A 19,692-nucleotide genomic window follows, 5' to 3' on the forward strand; every position below is an offset into this window, starting at 1 on the left:
GGGAAGACATGACTACTTTGTATTCTAGCTACTTATTTGTGTGTCTCTCTCACCCACCAAAGTATTAAATACCTGAAAGGCAGAAAAGATGCATCTGAGCACTCTGCTTAGAACATTAGGTATGCTAAACAAACCAATGCAATGCATGAATAACCTTAATCTCAACCTTGTAGAGTAAATAGAATTATCACCTCTCTTCTAGAATTTGTTAAAGTGAAGTTCAGTTTAAGTGACTTGTTTCATATCCCCGGGCTAGTAAAATGTAGAGTTGGACACGGGGTTCAGTTACTGTTATTAAACAGTGACTATACCACATGTTTTGACACATTCTTTCTTTTTCTTTTTTCTTTTTTGCCTTGATACAAAGTATTTAAAAGACCTCTGCTATTTCAGGGAAATGGAAAACAAGTCAAATGCATTTTTCAGTTACTTTTTTTTAAAATTTAAAGATACAAGATTATTTTTCTTTAATATTTACATTTTTCTGGAAAATATGTCATTCTTCTAGAATTTAATATTCCTCTCACAACCTCATTCTTGAACTTGTGACCAACTCCAAGGTTAACACCAGTCTAGACCTTTCAATATTTAAATAAAAAGCAACCTAATATGTTAGCTCTGGAAGCTACCTCAGCAGCATCTGGTCCACATCTTTATTTTAACAGATCAGGAATTTGAGGTCCCAAGTTATTATTTGGCATTCATCATAGCTCGTTCTTTGAAAAGTCAGGAAGTTTGCTAAGTACTATTACTAAACGTCTTGAGTGTTGATGACCACACCTTTCTCTGTTTCCTCAGATTCTGCTTGTGAGTCGGGGATGGAGTGTGCCAAGTCATATGCAAAGGAAAAGAAGGTGATATTTACCTACATGATTCCTTCTCCTCTAATGGTGGGCCCTTTGGTCTTGGGAAGGACCAAACAGACCAACACTCTAGCCCTACATCACTGTCGATACCTCTTGCTGAGACAAAGATACATTAAGCGGTGCAAAATGTACTCTTAGAGTTCACCGGAGTTACAAGAAAAACTGAAATACAGGAAGTGGGTGTGGAACATGTATAAATATCTCCTAGTAACAAGCACTGTGCTGTGTGCCTCATGGCTCAATATGAACAGAATCCCGAGTTGAAGCCTGGGAATTATTTTTCAGTGCTTCTCCTGTGATGTTCATATGCAGCCCAGATGGAGAGGCCTTTCTATTCCAGAAGGGCAAGGTCCTGTGTGAGCACATGGAGTCTCCTAATCCCCACACAGAGAGTCAGCAGTGACATTCTGGGGGATTGTTGATTGGAAGAGAAACACACTGAGAAAAAGAAGCAGGGTCTGCTCTGTGGGTACATGGAGCAGGCGGAGATGAACTCGTTTGTTCACTCCATTTAGCAAACACCTGTGGAGCACTCTCTCAGTGGGCACCCTTCTGAGGGTGGAAAGATAGCAGTGAACAATTTGGGGGGAAACTCAAGCCCATCTGAACAATAACAGCTATGATGGAGCCAGATACTTTACTAACTACTAGTACAAATGCATTTAATTCTCACAAAAACTGTGATGTGTATTAATAAACTTGACCTTGCCTAAAGCTAAGTTGGGCCTTTGCCTGTGCTCCTGGAAGGTAATCTCTTAAGCTCTAGAATGTCCCATTAGATAAAAGTGTCTTTGTTTACTTAGAGGCCTTAGGCTCCTCTGAAGAGTCTAACAATGTAATTTGTGGTTGGGGCTTTGAGTCACATGGTATGAGCTTGCCTGCTGGAGGAGTTGGGTACCAAGGTCAGTCATGCAGAGAGTCAACCGTATCTATGTGACTGAACCCCAGTGAAGACTCTGAACCTCAAGGCTCACGTGCGCTTCCCTGGTTGGCAATACTCCTTGCATATCGCCACCCGTCTTTTTGGGGAAACTAAAGGTGGAAGAGAGCAACTGGAAGATCTTCCTTTGGAACTTTCTCAGACTCTGTCCTATGTATCTCTTCTCTTGGTTGATGTTAATCTCTATCTTTTCACTGTAATAAACTGCAACTTTGAGTGTCACAGCTTCCTGTGAGCTCTGTGGCTCTTTCTAGTGAATCCTTGGGGACTGTTCTCTCACTTCATACATGAGCTAAGTACTGTTATCATCATCGTTTTCCAAATGAGGGACTGAAGCACAGAAACGTTAAGCAAGTTACCTGTTGTCATACAACTACTGTATTTCCCGAAAATAAGACCTAGCCAGACAATCAGCTCTAATGTGTGTTTTGGAGCAAAAATTAATATAAGACCCAGTCCTATTTTACTATAATTTATGACAGGGTCTTTAATATAACATTTAATATAATATAATTATAATATAATATAATATAATATAATATAATATAATATAATATAATATAATATAATTTCGGGTCTTATATTAATTTTTGCTCCAAAAGATGCATTAGAGCTCATTGTCTGGCTAGGTCTTATTTTCAGGGAAACAGGATAGTAAGTAATGGCAGTGGCAGTGGTCTCAACCTTGGCTGCCCCCTGTCAAATATGAGACCAAACATCAGAATATCTGGGGGTAGGGCTAGGTATCAACATACTTTAAGGCTGTTCAGGTGATTCCAAAACACAGGCAGATTCAAGAACCTTGAACTAGAATCTGAGCTTTAAATGACTAAACCTCACAGATTCATTGGCTAATTTGAAAGAAGCCTGCTGGCTCCTCAAACAGCTTGAATTTAAATAGTGGTGTTTTATAAAGCAGCCTGATGCAAAATAATACTGTTGAACAAAAGTCTTTGATTTTGGGGGGGGGGGGGGATTTTTTTGGTAATTGAGGAAAATGTTCAAAAACCTTTAGTTCTAAGAAAAGAACCTGTTTGTAGCAAGCTTTCAGTGTTATACCTGGCTTTAGTATCTCTTTGCATATTTAGCTATATTTTTAAATAGTTCATCAACACTATGAATAAGATTTATCTCATTATCAGCTTATTCCTGTAGCCAAAACTATCAAAAAGAAGCAAACATTATTTCATAAAAATTTACTCTAACTTCAAGCACAGGGTATAAATCAGATACAGAGGATAACCAAAGGTATGTCTTTGAGATTTCTTTTTCAATAGTCAGACTTGTATGTTACTATGTAAGAGAAGAGAGCAAATAAGAAAAATATTCAAAATTGTGAGAGATGGACCTGCCCATACTCCTGTCATATTTTCATAGGCTATCTAAGTAGATTTCCATCTGTACCTTATGACAGTTTATAGATTGATTAGAAAAAAAGGAATTTGGGATTTGTAATTTATTCTAGGGTTTTGAAAATACATTTACTGTTATTAATATTGTAATATTTTTCTGTCTCATTTAATTCAGCCCAAAGAAGGTCTTTTAATAACTGACATTAACCATATGTGATTTGCAGGCGCTTACATTTACATATTCACAATCACATACAGAATTAATTATAGACACTTTAAAGAATCTAAAAGGAATATTTTATTATGGCATTGGAAGTGAGTTCAAGGAGAAGCTAATTGAAGTTAAACTATAAATTAAAAGAGATTCTAGTGGAGCCAAAAGTACTTTAGCCTGAAATTCAGCAGATCTAAATTCTTGCTCTGGCTCACTCTAACTAGTTATGTGACTTTGGTCAAATTATTTAACATTTCTTCAATTTCCTTATCTAGATGATTAAAGAGTTGTACAAAATCATGTCTAACCACAACTGTGTAGTTCTATGAGAATCTCTTGTGAATTTAATATGAAAAAGCTTTTCCTCTATCCATGTTTTGAAAGCATGGGTCCCCTGGCCTGATGAGTAGTTACCATGTTTGCTTTGCTATGTCAAACTGATAGGCCCGTGTCAACTCATCCAGGTGAGCTTGCAGCATGGGCTGCATCTCTTCCCTTGGGGATGGAGTAAGAGTTGCAGTGGACTGCTGTCCAAAGGAAATAGCAGGAGAAGAAGCCACTCCTCGGACAGGAGGTGTTGGGACACGGTCATCATCTTCTTCCAGTTCATCTTCCATGCCCTGGTGTAAGTATGTCTGTACTGGTAATGGCGGGCACCAGCTATCACTGTCATAGCTGCAATTACATGAGAAAAAAAGATCACTGGCACATACACACATGCACACGTACAAGTATACAGGCAATAAATAACAACCACCATAGTAACTGTAGTATATGAAGTAGACTCTCAGGTTGTTTCCTCCTGATTTCAAGTTTTTGGTGCTACTATAGTAAATCACCTGGCTGTTTTAATCTGTTATTTCAATAGTTCAACTTATTTGTAAAGGATCTCATTACCTAATTGTTACCCTACACTTACAAAAGGTAGTAACTTCTGAACAAAGTTACTCATGTGGAAAACCAAACTGCTAATTAAAGGACCATTAATTTATTTAGTGCTTATAGATTTCACTACTTTCTTACAGAATATGCCGAAATTGATCATCTAAGAAGTGTTTCAGACTTATATTTACTCATCTAGATCTATGCTGACCTTTCATTCCATATGACATGTCAATCATTAAGACTGCATTACAAAATTATTCAACATCCCTTTGATTCTCTTATTTTTTAATTTTCTCAGTAGAAACTCATGCTTCCTTGTATTTTGACATTTACAAATCTATAAAGCAGAAGCTCAAAACCTAGCCATATAAAATATATATTAAAAAAACAACATTGAAAAAAATAGCATTTTTAGGGACTCTGGTTAAGGAATATAGAAAATTAATCCAAAAAGTATTAATTGTGACACAAAAGTCTGTGGCATTTCTATTTACACTTTCTCTATAGTATTATTATTCTCATAAATCAAAAAGATCCTAATGTACTTTTTAAAAGCTACCAAAGGAAAAGATAAGCAATATTGTTGGGTGTAATTTTCCTATAAATTCAACCTCTTGAATACTTCCCAAATCTTTCTCCTATACTTCCCTTCAACTTCACAGGTCAGTCTCCTCCTGATGTGAATTAGCCCACTGGTTTTCCTAGTTTCTTGAGATGTTTTCTTCATCTCTTCAGTCCTATCTGCTATACAAGTGACAGGATTATATTTCTAACATCTTCATTCACATCACACCTATGCTTTAAATTATGATTATGATTACCACTGACATAAGAAAAAGTTCAAACTCATTAGCAGGAGATTCTGCTCAGCCTATTTTTATAGCTTAATCTTCCACTATTTCCCAAACACCAGCCTGCTCTGTATATTTTTCTAAACTATAAATCTGTATATGACAATTTTCAAATCATCTGCCTGTGATCTCCAGCTCTTTCTTCAAGGTTCAGTTCAAATGTTTTTAGTATTGTGAAGGCTTCTCAGGTCCTGCCATATGGAATTGATTATAACTCCATAATATTTATATTGTCGCATTCCCCACATTATATTGGGATTATTTGTTTCATGTCTCTTTCCCCCTGCTATTCTGTGAGATCCTTAAACCTCAGAACTCTTAAATTTTCAAGTTTGCATTTTCACCACCTAGTGCAATATCTAACATATGAAAGATTTTCATTAAAGAAACTGAAAATAGAATAAGTATTACAAATGTATATATCAGTTTTGATATCCCCTACAAATGCTAATTTGTAAATGTCCAGATGATTCTTGAATATTTTTACTTGAGTGTCTTTTCACTTATCTTGTTTAAAACTGATATTTAAAAAAACCAAAAACAAACAAATAAAAAAACAACAACAAAAAAACCCTACACACAGGTTTTTATAGCAGCTTTATTCATAATTGCCAAAACTTGGAAGCAAATAAAAGTGTCTTTCAGTAGGTAAGTGGATAAATAAAATTGTGACTCATCCAGATTATGACATATTTTCAGAACTAAAAAGAAATGAGCCATCAAGGCATGAAAATATATGGGAAAAAATTAAATGCATATTACGAAGTTGAAGAAGCCACTCTGAAAAGGCTACATACTATAAGATTCCAACTATATGACATTCTGGATAAGGCAAAACTATGCAGACAGTAAAACATTCAGTGGTTGCCAGAGGTAAAGAGGGAGAGATGGATAGGCAGAGCACAGAGGAAGTTGAGGGCAGTGAATCTACTTTGCATGATACTGTAATGATGGATACATGTCACACATTTGTCTAAACCCACAGAATGTACAACACCGAGAGTGAATCCTAATGTAAACCATGGATATGGGATGAAAATAATGTGTTCAGTTCTGTTCATCAACTTAACAAATGTACCAGTTTGATGGGAGGTGTTTATAGTAGCAGAGGCTGTGCATGAGTCGGGGCAGGGAGTATATGGGAAATCTCTATGCTTTTTGCTCAATTTTGCTGTTAACCTAAAACTGATCTAAAAAATAAAGTCTATTTTAGAAAGCCTGAATTTATTATCCTTTTATTCAACAATTATATGTCAGATAACAGGATTTATTTACAGAGCATGCAATCTGGTGGGTCAGACCAATATTAAGCAAATAAGCACCAATATCGCATACCAGAGTAAAAGAGAGCAGGAAGACTGCAACTAGTTTTACGGTTGGGCAAGGCTATGCTGGCCACCGGAAAAGATGCTATTCTAAGTAACACATGTCTAACACGTGGCCCAGAGAAAGAGAAAAAAATAAAGTATTTGAAGAACTCTGATTGTTCCCTGACTGGTAAAGGCTGGCAAATAAAGAGGGTTGGCCATCGATAGGTCAGGAGAGGGGAGGATGTGCCAGATCATACACACCTCATCAGCCCTGAGAAGGAGCTTGGAGTTTTGCCTGTGGGTGACGGCTAGTCACTGAGAAATTCTGTACAGGGAGTGATGTCATCTTTGACTGTTCAGTTTTCCTCTCTTGTTGAAGCTACTTGAATAATCTACCTCAATGAGCTACAAACTGAAGACCCCATGTCAGAAGGCCTGTAAGTCTGACAGGAATACCTCTTTAGAAATGTCTTTTATATTTTAGTATAAACAAGCACACTTTAATATGTTACAAACACTTTTTTATATATTATAAATTTTATATACTATAATTTATACTACAAATTAATTTATAGTATACAAGTTAAACTTATATTCCCATTAATTGACTACATAAGTACCGACATGACTGGAAAAAAAAAAATGTGGCTCTAGAACAATGTCATTTTTCCTGTTTTATATGTTGGCTATCACAGATATCATTTGAAGAAAAGATTCTGTTGGGTAAAAAATTTGTAACCCACTGTCCCATTTGGATTTACTGCTTTTACTTTTTCCCATCCTCTAATCAACGCTGAACACCACTTACAACTGGCCTATGAAAACATTAGAATTGTTTGAATAAAACATTCATTGCTCTTCAATCTATTCTGTACATTAAATGTCTAAGCCTCAAATTATCTTTTCAGATTTTTTTCCCCCCAGTTTCTCAGCAAGCATCTCTTGCTCAAAATTAGTTTTTGTTTCTTTTTCCTTCTTTTTTTGTACTTTACCATTCTGGTGAATTAGTTTAAAGAATTCAACTTACTTCAAATAAACTACACTACTCCAATTTCACCTATCTTAATATTAAAAATCCTTCAAGCTACAGGCTAAATCCTATATCTTTTATAAATATTTCCCTCATGAGGCCAACTAGAACTAATATATACCCTTCTAAACTTGCACCAAGAATATTTTAATATATTTACCTGAAAATTGATTATATATTGTTTTATCGCCATTTCCAATGTTGATTTCTTTAACTGCTATCTAACTTATTTTAGCATTTAACCTTTCACATGTAAATATCTTCTCAAGTGGATTTAACCTACATTAGAGTTATGATGAACTATTTTTGTTTGGCTTAAATATAGTAGGTGATAAGCATATTTATTGACTTGAAATGTAAACACACCAATTGCTTCATTAATAAAAATGTTTAGGTTTCTTTTCTTAACTTAGTTATTTGACTTTAAATGTTATATTATTAAGTCAAACAAAATATGTATAAGAAGCCTAATTAAAAAACACACACACCATTTTCAGTATGGAATGTGCATGCTGTTATACTTCATCAAGGGTTATAATTAAGTTTATTCCATACAACTTATTACAAAATAGCACATTTTTTTCATTCCATAAATCAGTACATGCATTTTATTTGCTTATATTGGCTTATTGCCCGGGATACTGTACATTTGAATAAAGAACATGTTTATATCTCCAATCTTTTAAATGGAAGTAGTCAATTATCTCCTAAAATTTCCCTACTTCCTAAGTAGCAAACTATTCTTATTTCCAATAATCTAAAGCAGGGGTGTCCAAACTGCGGCCCGCGGGCCAACTGCAGCCCATGAGCCATTGTTAATTGGCCCACAGCAAATTCCAAAAATATAGTTAGTTTACTTAAATAAACCAGGTGAGGCAATATGTATTGTACCTCGAGGGAGTGGCCCGGCTGTTTGTGTATTTTACCGCATATGGCCCTTGGTGAAATACGTTGAAAAAAGTTTGGACACCCCTGATCTAAAGGGAACATACATATGGAATGAAAATACACAGAAGACATAAAGGAAGGAAGAAATAATGTTACAATCATCATGTGTTAAGGTAACATAGAAAAAACTAATTAGTTGTGCTAATTTTTTAGACAAAGGAGAATCTAATTGTATATTATTTTTATCATTGTACAAATATAGTGCATAATGTGTTAAACGACCAAAAAATGTTTCAAGAGTCATTCTGTTTAACTAAAATGGGTGTTTTTCATTCATTGTTCCAAGTCTTTTCAACAAATATAATCTAGAACAGCAGTAAGCAAAATCTGTACCCCTGTGGAACATAAGCAAAGCTGAGAAAAGCTCATGAATCCATGTATTCATGTCAGTGGTTTGTGCAGGAAGTGGAAAATAGAGAGGAGGGAATAGAGAAAGATTAGGAGAAGGACATTAAAAAAAAAATAGATGAAAGACATTTGGGACATGGTACACATCGTATTAAGGGGAGAACTACTCATTGTGTTGAAGCATTCATGTCTGACTCCATTCCAGGACAACACATACTTAGGTCGCATGCACTTTCTGAAGAAGGACAAGAAAATAACAGATGTCTCTGTAAATGTTATGAAAAGTATAGCTCTGTTTTTAGAGTTTCCTTCACATTTACAGATATGTATCTTCTTTGAGTGATGGAATTTCAACAGTAACATCAAAAAGACTGTGAAGCTGCTTCGATGCCAAACAAAAGAGCTTTTGGGCAACCTTTCCTAGCACAGCTTTTATTGTCCGTGAAGTATGAGACATCATATTGTCTGTCTTGCCTGGTGAATAATGAGAAAGATGACAACAAATCAATGTTGTATGTGAACTAACTTGTTAAAGGCCAGACACAAATACCAAATTACTAATAAAAATACAATAAAGTTCAACACCCACATACGCTTGCCAATCTCTAATGGCGATAACAAAACAGAGGATCGGTTCTCTTTTGAACCGATGCTTCTTAGCATCATATGATTATATTAAACATACATTATAATTATAGAGAAGAACGGATACATTTGGACACATTTTTGTCAAGCCCAGAGAGGCATACTGATGATGAGACCACTTACTATTGTTGCTATAGCATTGAATTAACAATTAAATACATTCTGTATTTGGACAATGATTTGACAACTTTTGATATTTAGTAGTGTGTGTGTTGGGGGGCGGAATGGAAAGAAAACTGATGATATATAAACTCCAGGAAACAGTATTAAACACTGTAATAAAAAAGAAGAGACAATCTTTTCAAGATTGTGATTATTCTTTGCTAGGTATATCTCCCAGCTATCCTTTTCCTGCCATCCAACTGCCATTGCCTTATTTTATTCCCTTATCATTTTCATGATATTGACCATTCTGTTGCAATGTATCACACATTACGCCCCAGCCTCCTGTCCTCAATCCGTCATCTAACCAAAGATCAGAATCCCTATATGACATACAAAGCCTCGCAACTGGCCTCATGAGACACCTTCTCAGATAATCTGCCACCCTATGCATGTTTCCAACTCAAAAACCCTCATAAAACAGCTACCGAGTGTGCAAAGATACAGACAAGCAATTAGAATGCAATATGATAAGAACTACAATAGAGGAGTAACTTAAAGAATAATGAAAAACAAAGAAAGGACAAGTAACCTCAACTAGAATAGAGTGGGGTTTGGAGGAAGAGTGAAAAGTACTAACGACAGACTAATGGGGCTATTCCGTTTTTTAAATATTTTTTCTTTTCTACTCTTTATTTCTGTTTTTGTCTTTGGCCAGAAAATTTTCTTTTCATCTGCAAAGTAGATGTGCAGTAGTACATGCTAACACTAGTAGCATTTTTGTTTGTTTATTAACAATCTCTTTTGGTATATAGGCTACTTTAGGTTAGAGACTATTTCTCATTATTTGTCCTTTTTTGCTTCTGACTTAGAGCTTGGAACACAATAGCCTATTTTGGGTACTGTTATTTATAAATAAATGATTCAAGATTCACCTCAAAACTCCACCTCTGTGAATTGCTCCAGCCTTACCTGGCACACATGATTATCCCTTTCTGTATGCAAATTATTGTGGCATACACATTGCTCATCTAGGGTTTGTCATGCAAATAGTGTGTGTGTGTGTGTGTGGTTTCTTGTCTCTACCTCCCACTCCTGTGAACTGCCTAGATCAGAGATCACATTGTTCGTATTTATTGTGTATTTCTTTCTTTCACCTTTGTTGTTTTCCTTCCCAGCCCTGGGCTTAGCACTTCTTATGCACTTGGGGGGAAAAAATGTATGTTGAATAAGTTCTCTATTATTATGTTAAAAACCACAAAAATTATATATCACCATAAGAAGTACAACTGAAGAATCTTTATTAGAAATAAAACTTATTACAAACAAAAAAGTGACTTTTGAAGTTGTTTGTATTTCAAGAAAATCTTAAACCTGCATAAATTTCAAATCAACGCAGATATAAAATTCTATAGAACTCTTCTGCAAAGTATTCAATGTTAACATCACAAACAACAGGACAAACAATCTAGAAAGTGTTCTAAAACCTTTTTGGTATTATAAGGTTTTCACATTAGAAAAAAGCACAACAGTAGAAAGACTATAACAAGAAATGGACAAAGCCTTCCCAAGTCTACTCATTTTAATCTATTCTTGTCATATTGACTCTAAATGTGTGTTTTCATTACAAACAATTGAAATAAGAACTTTCAAGTGTTTGCCTTTTAAAAAACTGAGTCCAAAGAATAAGGAAACTGAATTTTGCTGTAAGTTTACTGACAGGATAAGACTTAACTATAATTTTTATTAATAGTGATAATTTTCCTTTTTTTCAGGAAATACTAGGCAAATAACTCAAAGGTAAATTAGAACTAAACTACATGTATGCCACAAAGACTTTGAATATATGTCATCAAAAAATATATTTCTTTGCCTATCTAAAATATCAAATAGATTTTTTAGAAATCTCTTAGAAAAAAGGAATTTCTAATATAATGCCTTCTGGTTGAATGTTAAAATAATTTGCAATCCCAAAACAGGTACAAATAATTTTATATTTTATATCATAGTGTTCTGAAGTACTTTTAATCACAAAATAAAAATCTGCACCAGCATGTATTATTTCATTTGTCACATGAATATTTCTTATTTTACACTGAGCAGCAAAATCCAGTGAGAAATTTAGCATTTATTTGAAATAAATTAGTTTTATTTCAATGGGTAATAGGTATTATTATAGTCTGTGCATTTTTTAAGCAGACTTAGTGGGGAAAGAAAAAAGAAAGATTCCAAATTACTTCTAATTTTCATGTGATCTGAGTTGAATGTTTAACAGCACTACTTCCTCTTCCCAGTTTACAAGTTTCATTTCCCCGACTTCTGACTACGGCCTTTGAAGATGTCTAAGCCCTGCGGATAATCTCTTCTTGTGAAATACACATCCCTGGTGTTTCTTTGTCCAGGATCCACGTAACACTGACACATTTATGTTACCAATATGTATTACAGAAGATAATACACAGTTTTATGTTTTTTTAAAATCAGAGAAAAGGGGTGTGCTTTTTAATTTATTTCGAATGTGAAATTATTTTTTTTAAAGTAAATAATAATGATGTGCATATATATGGGAACTATAACCACATAGAAGGAAATGAAACCCTTTGGAGGGAAAGAAAGACATAGAGAAAAAAATCTGTGTACATGTCATAACTATGTATCTATCTGTGTGTATAATGCCTATCTAATACATATGTATATGTATTACGTAACTGGGAGAAAAAGCAAATTATGTCTTTGGAAGGATGCAAACGTGGCATAGAAAGCTCTAGTTAGGAACATTAATCTGGAGATTGCAAAGATAGCAGTGATGTAAAAAGAAAAGGATATGGAGGAAAAATGTAGAAGCATGTGCATGTGATCTTTATGTGAATCAAGACAGAAAATAACCATTATTCAAATAAACTGAATTTTAATATTTAATTAAATGCTTAATTTTAGTATTTTAATATCTAAATATTTCTAAATAAATAAAAACTTGGAGAAAAACTGCCTTTATTCTGTATTTTTCATTATCACTTAAAAGCGATAGCCTTGGAAACTGAGGAAGATGGAGCAGTTGTCATTATTAAAATAGAAAAAGAGATTGAACATGTGTCTTTTGAGTTGCTATTTGTTTTTGGATTAGAGAATAAAATCTATCAGTGTCTTTATGCTTTAAAATCAATTAACATTACCACTAACAGAATAAAACAAACTAACTCTTGTGAGATGTTTGGGAAAGACTAAGGAAACTGGTCTTACGTAAAGGCCCTCCAAGGACATTTTCTAACTTAAAAAGGTTTTGTTACAGCCTGTGCATTGGCTTGGACCTCTTTTATTGTTCAGGCTCCTCAATTCCCATCAAAGCTGACGATTAAAGTTCTACCCACTGGCCAGGTCCCTACAATTATCCCATTGTGATGGAGCTTGACAGTGGGCGCCCTGCTATGGCCAGACATCAAGTCATTAGAGAACTGTGAGGGATGATGAAGAAGGTTATTTTAATTCCCTTTTCAGCCCTTCTCAGGAGTGGCTCTTTAGTTCACAGAGCTGTGGGTACTTGCTTTCAAACTAACAAGCAATATTATAAATGGAGGCTACATTATCATGATTGCAGACAATCTAAAGCACTTGACGGCCAAGGATTCTAGGTCCTCAGTATGTGTCGTGTTGTATTTATCAGCTAAAAATATATAGAGGGTGCCAACAAAAAGGGGCAGAAGCAAAGAAAAGGCTGGGAAGGGGGCAGGGAAAACAGTAAGAGAGCACAGGATAAAGACACAAATGCACAATAGAGAGGGGAGCATAGCCGTGGGCATTTTTTGGTACATAAAATAGTTTTACCCGTTTTCTTGCTGTTCCACTGCATAGTGTTCCAGCTCTGTACCAGGAAGGGGCTGGACTGGGGGAGGAGGTAGCGGAACATTGGCCCAAGTTGATCCATTGTTTTTCTGCGGTTTAGAGGAGTTTTTATTTTTCTTCTTTTTTCCACCTTTCCCACCTGAAATTAAAAATGCGTTTATTCAGACATACCAAATAGCAGAAGAAACAAAGCACATCAGATGGAATGATGTATTTATGTTTTCAAAACACCAGAATCAGTATGTTATAGTTGTTAAAAGCTATAGACAATGAAATCATATAGTCAGAAAAGCATTTTTATAAAACGTTTAAAATGATATTGTTTTCTTCCCAGTGCATTAACTGCAGAGATGAATAAACCAAAAACATGGCAGCTGTAGGAAAAGCACATCTATTGATTTATTCAAGTCTGCTGGCTCCACATTTTCATTGTTAGATGAAATAATGGGCCATAACAAATTCTTTCAAATGTCAGATTTCAGTGTGTTTATAATGCTCTTTTGCATAATCTCTCTCAGTGGAAAATGCAGTGTCTAAGGATACAGGCTAAATTTTTTCCATTAGAACCTACTCAATTTAATTAATCCAAGGAAATAATAGTCTTCTCTCAAAAGAAAATGATAAAAATCAATCAACTATACTGGAGGATACTTGTAAATCTTTCACACTGATATGTATTATAGAATTTTTAACTAATGACAATTATTTTTGCATATAGTGAGAGTATTCCCCAGATGTTTTAAGCATCACATTTACTAAAATTCCAAAAAGTAAGGAAAATGAATGGAAATACAGTAATCAGTTTCAGTACTATTGTAATACAAATTAATTCATGCACAAAACATGAGCCGAAAGTAACTGGGCAGCATATAGGCCTTATCTGGAATAACTGGAGCTTAATGCATTTGTATAGTGGCATGCTTTTCACTCTTCCAAAATTTTATAAATTTCCTTCTTAAACAGACCACAAGTAGATGGAGGAATGAATACTTCTTGAGCAGAATGGCAAAGGATGATTCAGGGGAACCTATGTAACTTCCATCACTCCCACTATGGTCTATAAGCTATATTTCCCCCCTAAAATGGTATTGACCCCTTGGATTTCATCTTTCTGAAACTAAAAGTTGCGAGCATCAAATACTTGTAGTAGGTTATCTTGCAATAGAGCTTTCACTAGAAATCTATCTCAGCTCTCTTCTGCCAATTTCTAATCTGCATCAAACAATTCAGAAAATTATGTAATTTAATAATAACTTATTTGAGTGTCAGAAAGTGATGGAATTGCTAAACTGGACATACATATTATTGCCAGTTATGGAATTATGTCTGTTTTCTAGGTAGTGGTGACAAAGTGCTTTCACCTTTCCCTTCACTTTTATCTTTGGCAGAATGAGAGGTATGTAGAGTGAGAACAGGTGTCTTCTGCTTCAAGGATAAGAGCTTGATCTCTGGGTTTGGAGACTACTTTCTCAATTACTTGAGAAGCTACTCAATAAGGTATCACCTCAATTTCCACACATGTAAAGCAGATATAAAGTTCCTACTTATTTGGGTTATTTTGAGGTTTACAAAGATAATGCACGTAAAAAACTCAGAATATAGAGAATGTTCCATAAATGCCAGTCATTACTACTTTTTCCCATTGTCTCTATCTCAGAGCAAACTGGGTGCTACCTATTTCTAAAACCCTTATCACATCCACCTCCTCCGCCCCAAGGAGTATCCCAGAAATAGCCTGATTTTCAAAATAAGAATAATAGACTTGTTTGAATTTGTCTCTATTTTTTGGGTTTAAGGGAGATGAGCCTTCTCCTTTGTTTCCTGATAACCCATCAAAATCACAAAAAAGGATGGTGTTTTTTTCCTGTAAGATCAAAACTATATTTCAATAATTACAAGGGGAATGGGTTGAGTCACATGTCCTTCACGTTTTCACCTAGTTGTGCCTCCTTTGTTCCTTACATAGTTATATGCATACAATGATTTTCATAGCATTTTTAGAAATGTTATTTGATCACCACTAGACTGAGTGACACAAATAGGGACGTTCTTACATCTCCATTTTATAGATGAGAAAATAGAGATACTTCCTGAGTGTTATGTGGACCATATTCACAGAGCAAGAGAGAGAGAAAAAAAAAATGCAGCAGCTTTTGTGGAAATTACTTTTTCTAGAGCTCTGAACCCAACTCTGTTGAAGTCTTTACTCAAGGTCAAAAACACCATTATCAAATCTCCAAACAACATACTTAAAAATGCATTGTGGAAACAGAGCTAACTCATAGAGGAAATTTGTAAGGGCTTTCCATCCAACCTCCACAACATCTCTTTGGGGAAAATTTCTGCTCTCATTATGGACAGTCTTTGTAGGACTATCAATCAACATGTTTTGTGTTCTTACAGCAATGAGCTAAGAGATGGGCTGTTAGCATGGTGGTGGGCATATGACAGAAGCTAAGGAAATTAAATTTCCTATCTGAGATGTAAACCTTGAGCTAAGGAAGCCACAGCTTGTTTCTGTTACTTGCAACCAAAGATCCTCAAGCATTTTAAGATGAGAACTTCCTGCATTACGGTTTAGGTGAACATACATTGATGACTAGCAAAATATATTTGACCCATCTCTTTTCAATAGAAAATATAAATATTTGGATTTACATTTATTTATGCTGAACAAATGACTTCTATGTAAACTATGAAAAGAGCTCATTTTCAAATTAAACTTATAGTCTATTTTTTAAAATACTGTTGCATGATACGATTTAGTTATTGATACTGCTGCATAATATGATTTAGAAATGTATACACATTTTAAGAAAGGTAAAAACTATTAAAATTATAATACTCGATATAGACCGATAACAAAAGATGAATACAAGTCACGTTTGACTTCTGCAATTACAAGAGGTGCTCAAAGTGGTTACCATCAGTGTCCAGACACTTCTGATTATGGTGAACTACTGCTTGAGCAATGCTGACCAAAGTGTCCACTTGGTCAATTATATATACCGGAGGTTCCAAAAAAAATGTACATTTTTTTGGAAACTCTGTTATATATAATTATGATACAGACGCAATTTTGAAAGATCTGAGTTTTCTTTTATATTTTTAATGGTTGAATTGTTAACAGAAGTGCTCATAACTTATGTGTTGAATAAATTATAAAAATGCATCAAAGAGATGAGAAATTCACTCAATTCTGAAATGTTCAATTTTCTTTATTACTGTAATTATTTTAAATTGGTTTTATCACTGTGCACAAATTAAGAAAATCTTATAACATAATAGGATTAGATATCCACAGGGCAGTTTGATCCTAAATTTGAAACTTAGGAAAAATACTCATGATTGTAAGGATAAAGCAAACTCTAATATTAAACTCAATTGAACTGAGCTAAAAAGGGAATAATCAATTCACTTTCTCCTCCTAAAGAATGCTTTCTACCACCGATTTAAGTAATTTTGTATTCAAATGTAGATGAAGTAGTTAATATAATTCATATATATATATATATATATATATATATATATATATATATGTCACTCAGGAGATTAATGAATTCAAAAAAATGTCAGCAGTATTGTAAATCATGTTCTACTTACAATTACACAAAAGATAACTTTTGAAACTTGGTAGCAATTAACATGTACAGAATATTTAATGAAGGACTCACAGAAGGTCTTATATATTCCACAGCCTTTAGTGTGTGTGTGTGTGTGTGTGTGTATAAAACATATATATTGCTTGAGACTTTACACTTCTTGAAAGAAATAGGCCTAGTAGAAATTACTTTTTAATTATTCAACTCAATTGTGACTCATTATAGATAAATGACAGTATAAATGACATATAAGGTTATTCAAAAAAGTCCTCCATATTATTAAGCCAGTTTAAATTCATAACAGATGTTTAAAATTTTCTAGATTCCATAATGTATCTAATTCTACCAATAGGTAAGAAGAGCAAATTGCCCATTTTAGAGGGAATAAAAGAACATTAACATTTTCAGATTGAAAGGGTTCTATCTCCTGAGGAAAAGTAATTTAGTAAATGTTACCCTAATGATGGAAAAGAATTAACTCTTTATAGCCTTGATGCCTGGTAAACCTGTAACATATAATACATCATAATCCTTTACTAAGTACCTGCAATTAAAAAAAAAAGCTTCATAAAAACAAATAGCATATCATTTATATGAAAAATTAAGAAAATAACATTATGGAATCAATTAGAAATGAGCAGATAAAATCATCAGTCATACAATGTATATGTTATGATTGGAAGTTAGAGTGTGTCTACTACGACCTCCTCTAAAATGAGAAAGATCCTTGGGCCTGGAGGATATCATTGATACTCATTATGATAAGTATATATTTCTGTCTAGTAAAATGTGTTTTTCCCCACATGTGCTATACATTACCTACATTATAGATTGTAAGTTTGGCTGATATATCTCAAATATATATTAACATTTACATTATAAAAATTATCAGTATGAAAGAGCACATTTTGGGGGAAAATTAAATATGAAGAATAATGTCCCATATTAACATTCTTATTTAGTATGATATCAGTACTTTACTCTAAATAATATCATTCAATAGATAATAAATCCTATTACATGGTATTCTGGAAAGATTGTCCAAAATTATGAAGTCATATCACTAGAATCCTAAAATTATGAAAAAATCTCCAAGATCATTTGCACTTCAGTTGAATTCATCTTTTAGTGTCCACGCCATGGAGTTGACTTTTCTGTATGATCTTTTTATTGGAAAGTTCTCTTGACTCTTAAGTAGGGTTCAAGGCAGAGCAAATTAATCTGCTCTTTCATGAATAGTATTTAGTAAAATGGCACTATTTTTCAGTAAATATGCCCTTATTCACTTAGTAAATAAGGACGACAGTGATTTTTATGCCCCCACCCAAGCATGATTTCATTAGGATAAACTGCTATTTTCATTTGTAGGATAAATGCCTGACAGTGAGTTGTGATTCAGTATTTCTTCATGGTTGTTAGGAACACAGGTCATATGCTGGTGACAAACAAATATTTCTCCTTACTGTGATGAGACCAACCTGAGAGACTGCCACTCCTCTCTGAGCTGTTGTGAGAGCTGGTGGTGCTGAAATCCTGTGACTGGTTGTGTGGCATTCTATTAGACAATCCCTCAGCCAATCGGTAGTCAGGGATGTAAAGTAAGGCTAAGGGTTAAAGGGCAGAGGTCATAGTGGCATCATGTGATTAGTTCACAGCACAAGCCCATGCAGAACATGCAGTTAGCAACTCAGAAGCAGATGTTGGAGGACAGTGGAGGAATGTTTTGTCTATCCTGCCTAATGGAAGTCAAAATGGATTACTGATCCCTCTATTGATAAAGAGCTAAAAGGATGAAACCGATCGGTGTTGGTGTGTGGTGGTAGTGGCGGTGGTGGTGGGGTGGTGGTGGTGGTGGTGTAGGTGGTGGTGGGGTGGTGGCGGCGGTGGTGGTAGGAATTGTGCAAGGTGCTGAATACATGCCGATACATGTTTTTAGTTTAGAGAGTGAACCTGCTAATGAAACTGAACAACAAATACTAATTTCTATCTCATGCACAAATGATGTGAAAATAACTCCTGAAATGAAAATAAGAACCTGACTTACCATTGTTACCTTTATTCTGATCAGGCAGAGAATAACCAAATCCCATGAGATCTGTTTTTTGCTGAATTGAGCTTTTCCATTGTGGATCAGGCAGATCAACAGCCAATTCGTGTATGCTATTGGAATGCAAGATCTGTGTTGTGGCATATGGGGTGGCCTGTGTTATTTGGCTGGAACTGTTGTAACTGGTTTTGGTCGTGAAGTCAATGCTGCTATAAATGGCTCCCTCTGAGAGCATCGTTGCTGTTTTATCCCCTTGGCCTGGAACTGGTGGCAGAACATCTGTGGTGAACACAGGAAAATGAAACAATTTAATGATGCACAGGAAGCCCAAAACTATCGGGATTGAAGATGAAAAATATATGTGCCATCCTGCACGTTTGCATTTCAGCCGAGATGGGTTTCATGAGCCAGTGAAGGGAAGATGATGTACAACCTTCGCCAAGCTATCAGCCTCGGTGACAGGCAGGCCTACTGCTTGCCCTTCACGTCTCACTGCTTAACACACCCCTTCCTCCATTTTCTTCAACTATGAATAAGAAGTTTGGGATATTCCACTCCTGAAAAATGCTTTCAGTTGTTCATTCTGTTTTAGCACTAATGAAATTGATAGCTCTTCACAGGAGCAATGATAGAGTGAATATATAAGTTATGGATGAAAACATATTTTCCCACTTTATCCCAAAAGACATAAAACACAACTGCTGAATAGATG

The 19,692-nt window shown here is 34.8% G+C and overlaps 1 protein-coding gene across 22 annotated transcripts in view; it reads right to left on the reverse strand.

Moving 5' to 3' along the window:
• ROBO2 (roundabout guidance receptor 2) overlaps positions 1-19,692 on the reverse strand; it is a 1,652,913-nt gene that overhangs the window by 24,660 nt on the left and 1,608,561 nt on the right. For 11 of the 22 annotated variants that reach the window (XM_074333465.2, XM_088794272.1, XM_074333474.2 and 8 more), the window contains 4 exons: positions 18,978-19,259; positions 18,412-18,537; positions 13,314-13,470; positions 3,787-4,047 (listed from right to left, as the gene is read on the reverse strand). In XM_074333465.2, coding sequence (XP_074189566.2) covers positions 3,787-4,047; positions 13,314-13,470; positions 18,412-18,537; positions 18,978-19,259 — 826 coding nt within the window. The remainder of the gene's footprint in view (positions 1-3,786; positions 4,048-13,313; positions 13,471-18,411; positions 18,538-18,977; positions 19,260-19,692) is intronic. The other 11 variants (XM_088794275.1, XM_088794274.1, XM_088794270.1 and 8 more) reach the window with 1 other exon arrangement.

This window comes from Rhinolophus sinicus, chromosome 17 (genome assembly GCF_057876585.1).
Source record: "Rhinolophus sinicus isolate RSI-liver-muscle chromosome 17, RSI-T2T, whole genome shotgun sequence".
Classification (NCBI taxonomy): Eukaryota; Metazoa; Chordata; class Mammalia; order Chiroptera; family Rhinolophidae; genus Rhinolophus; species Rhinolophus sinicus.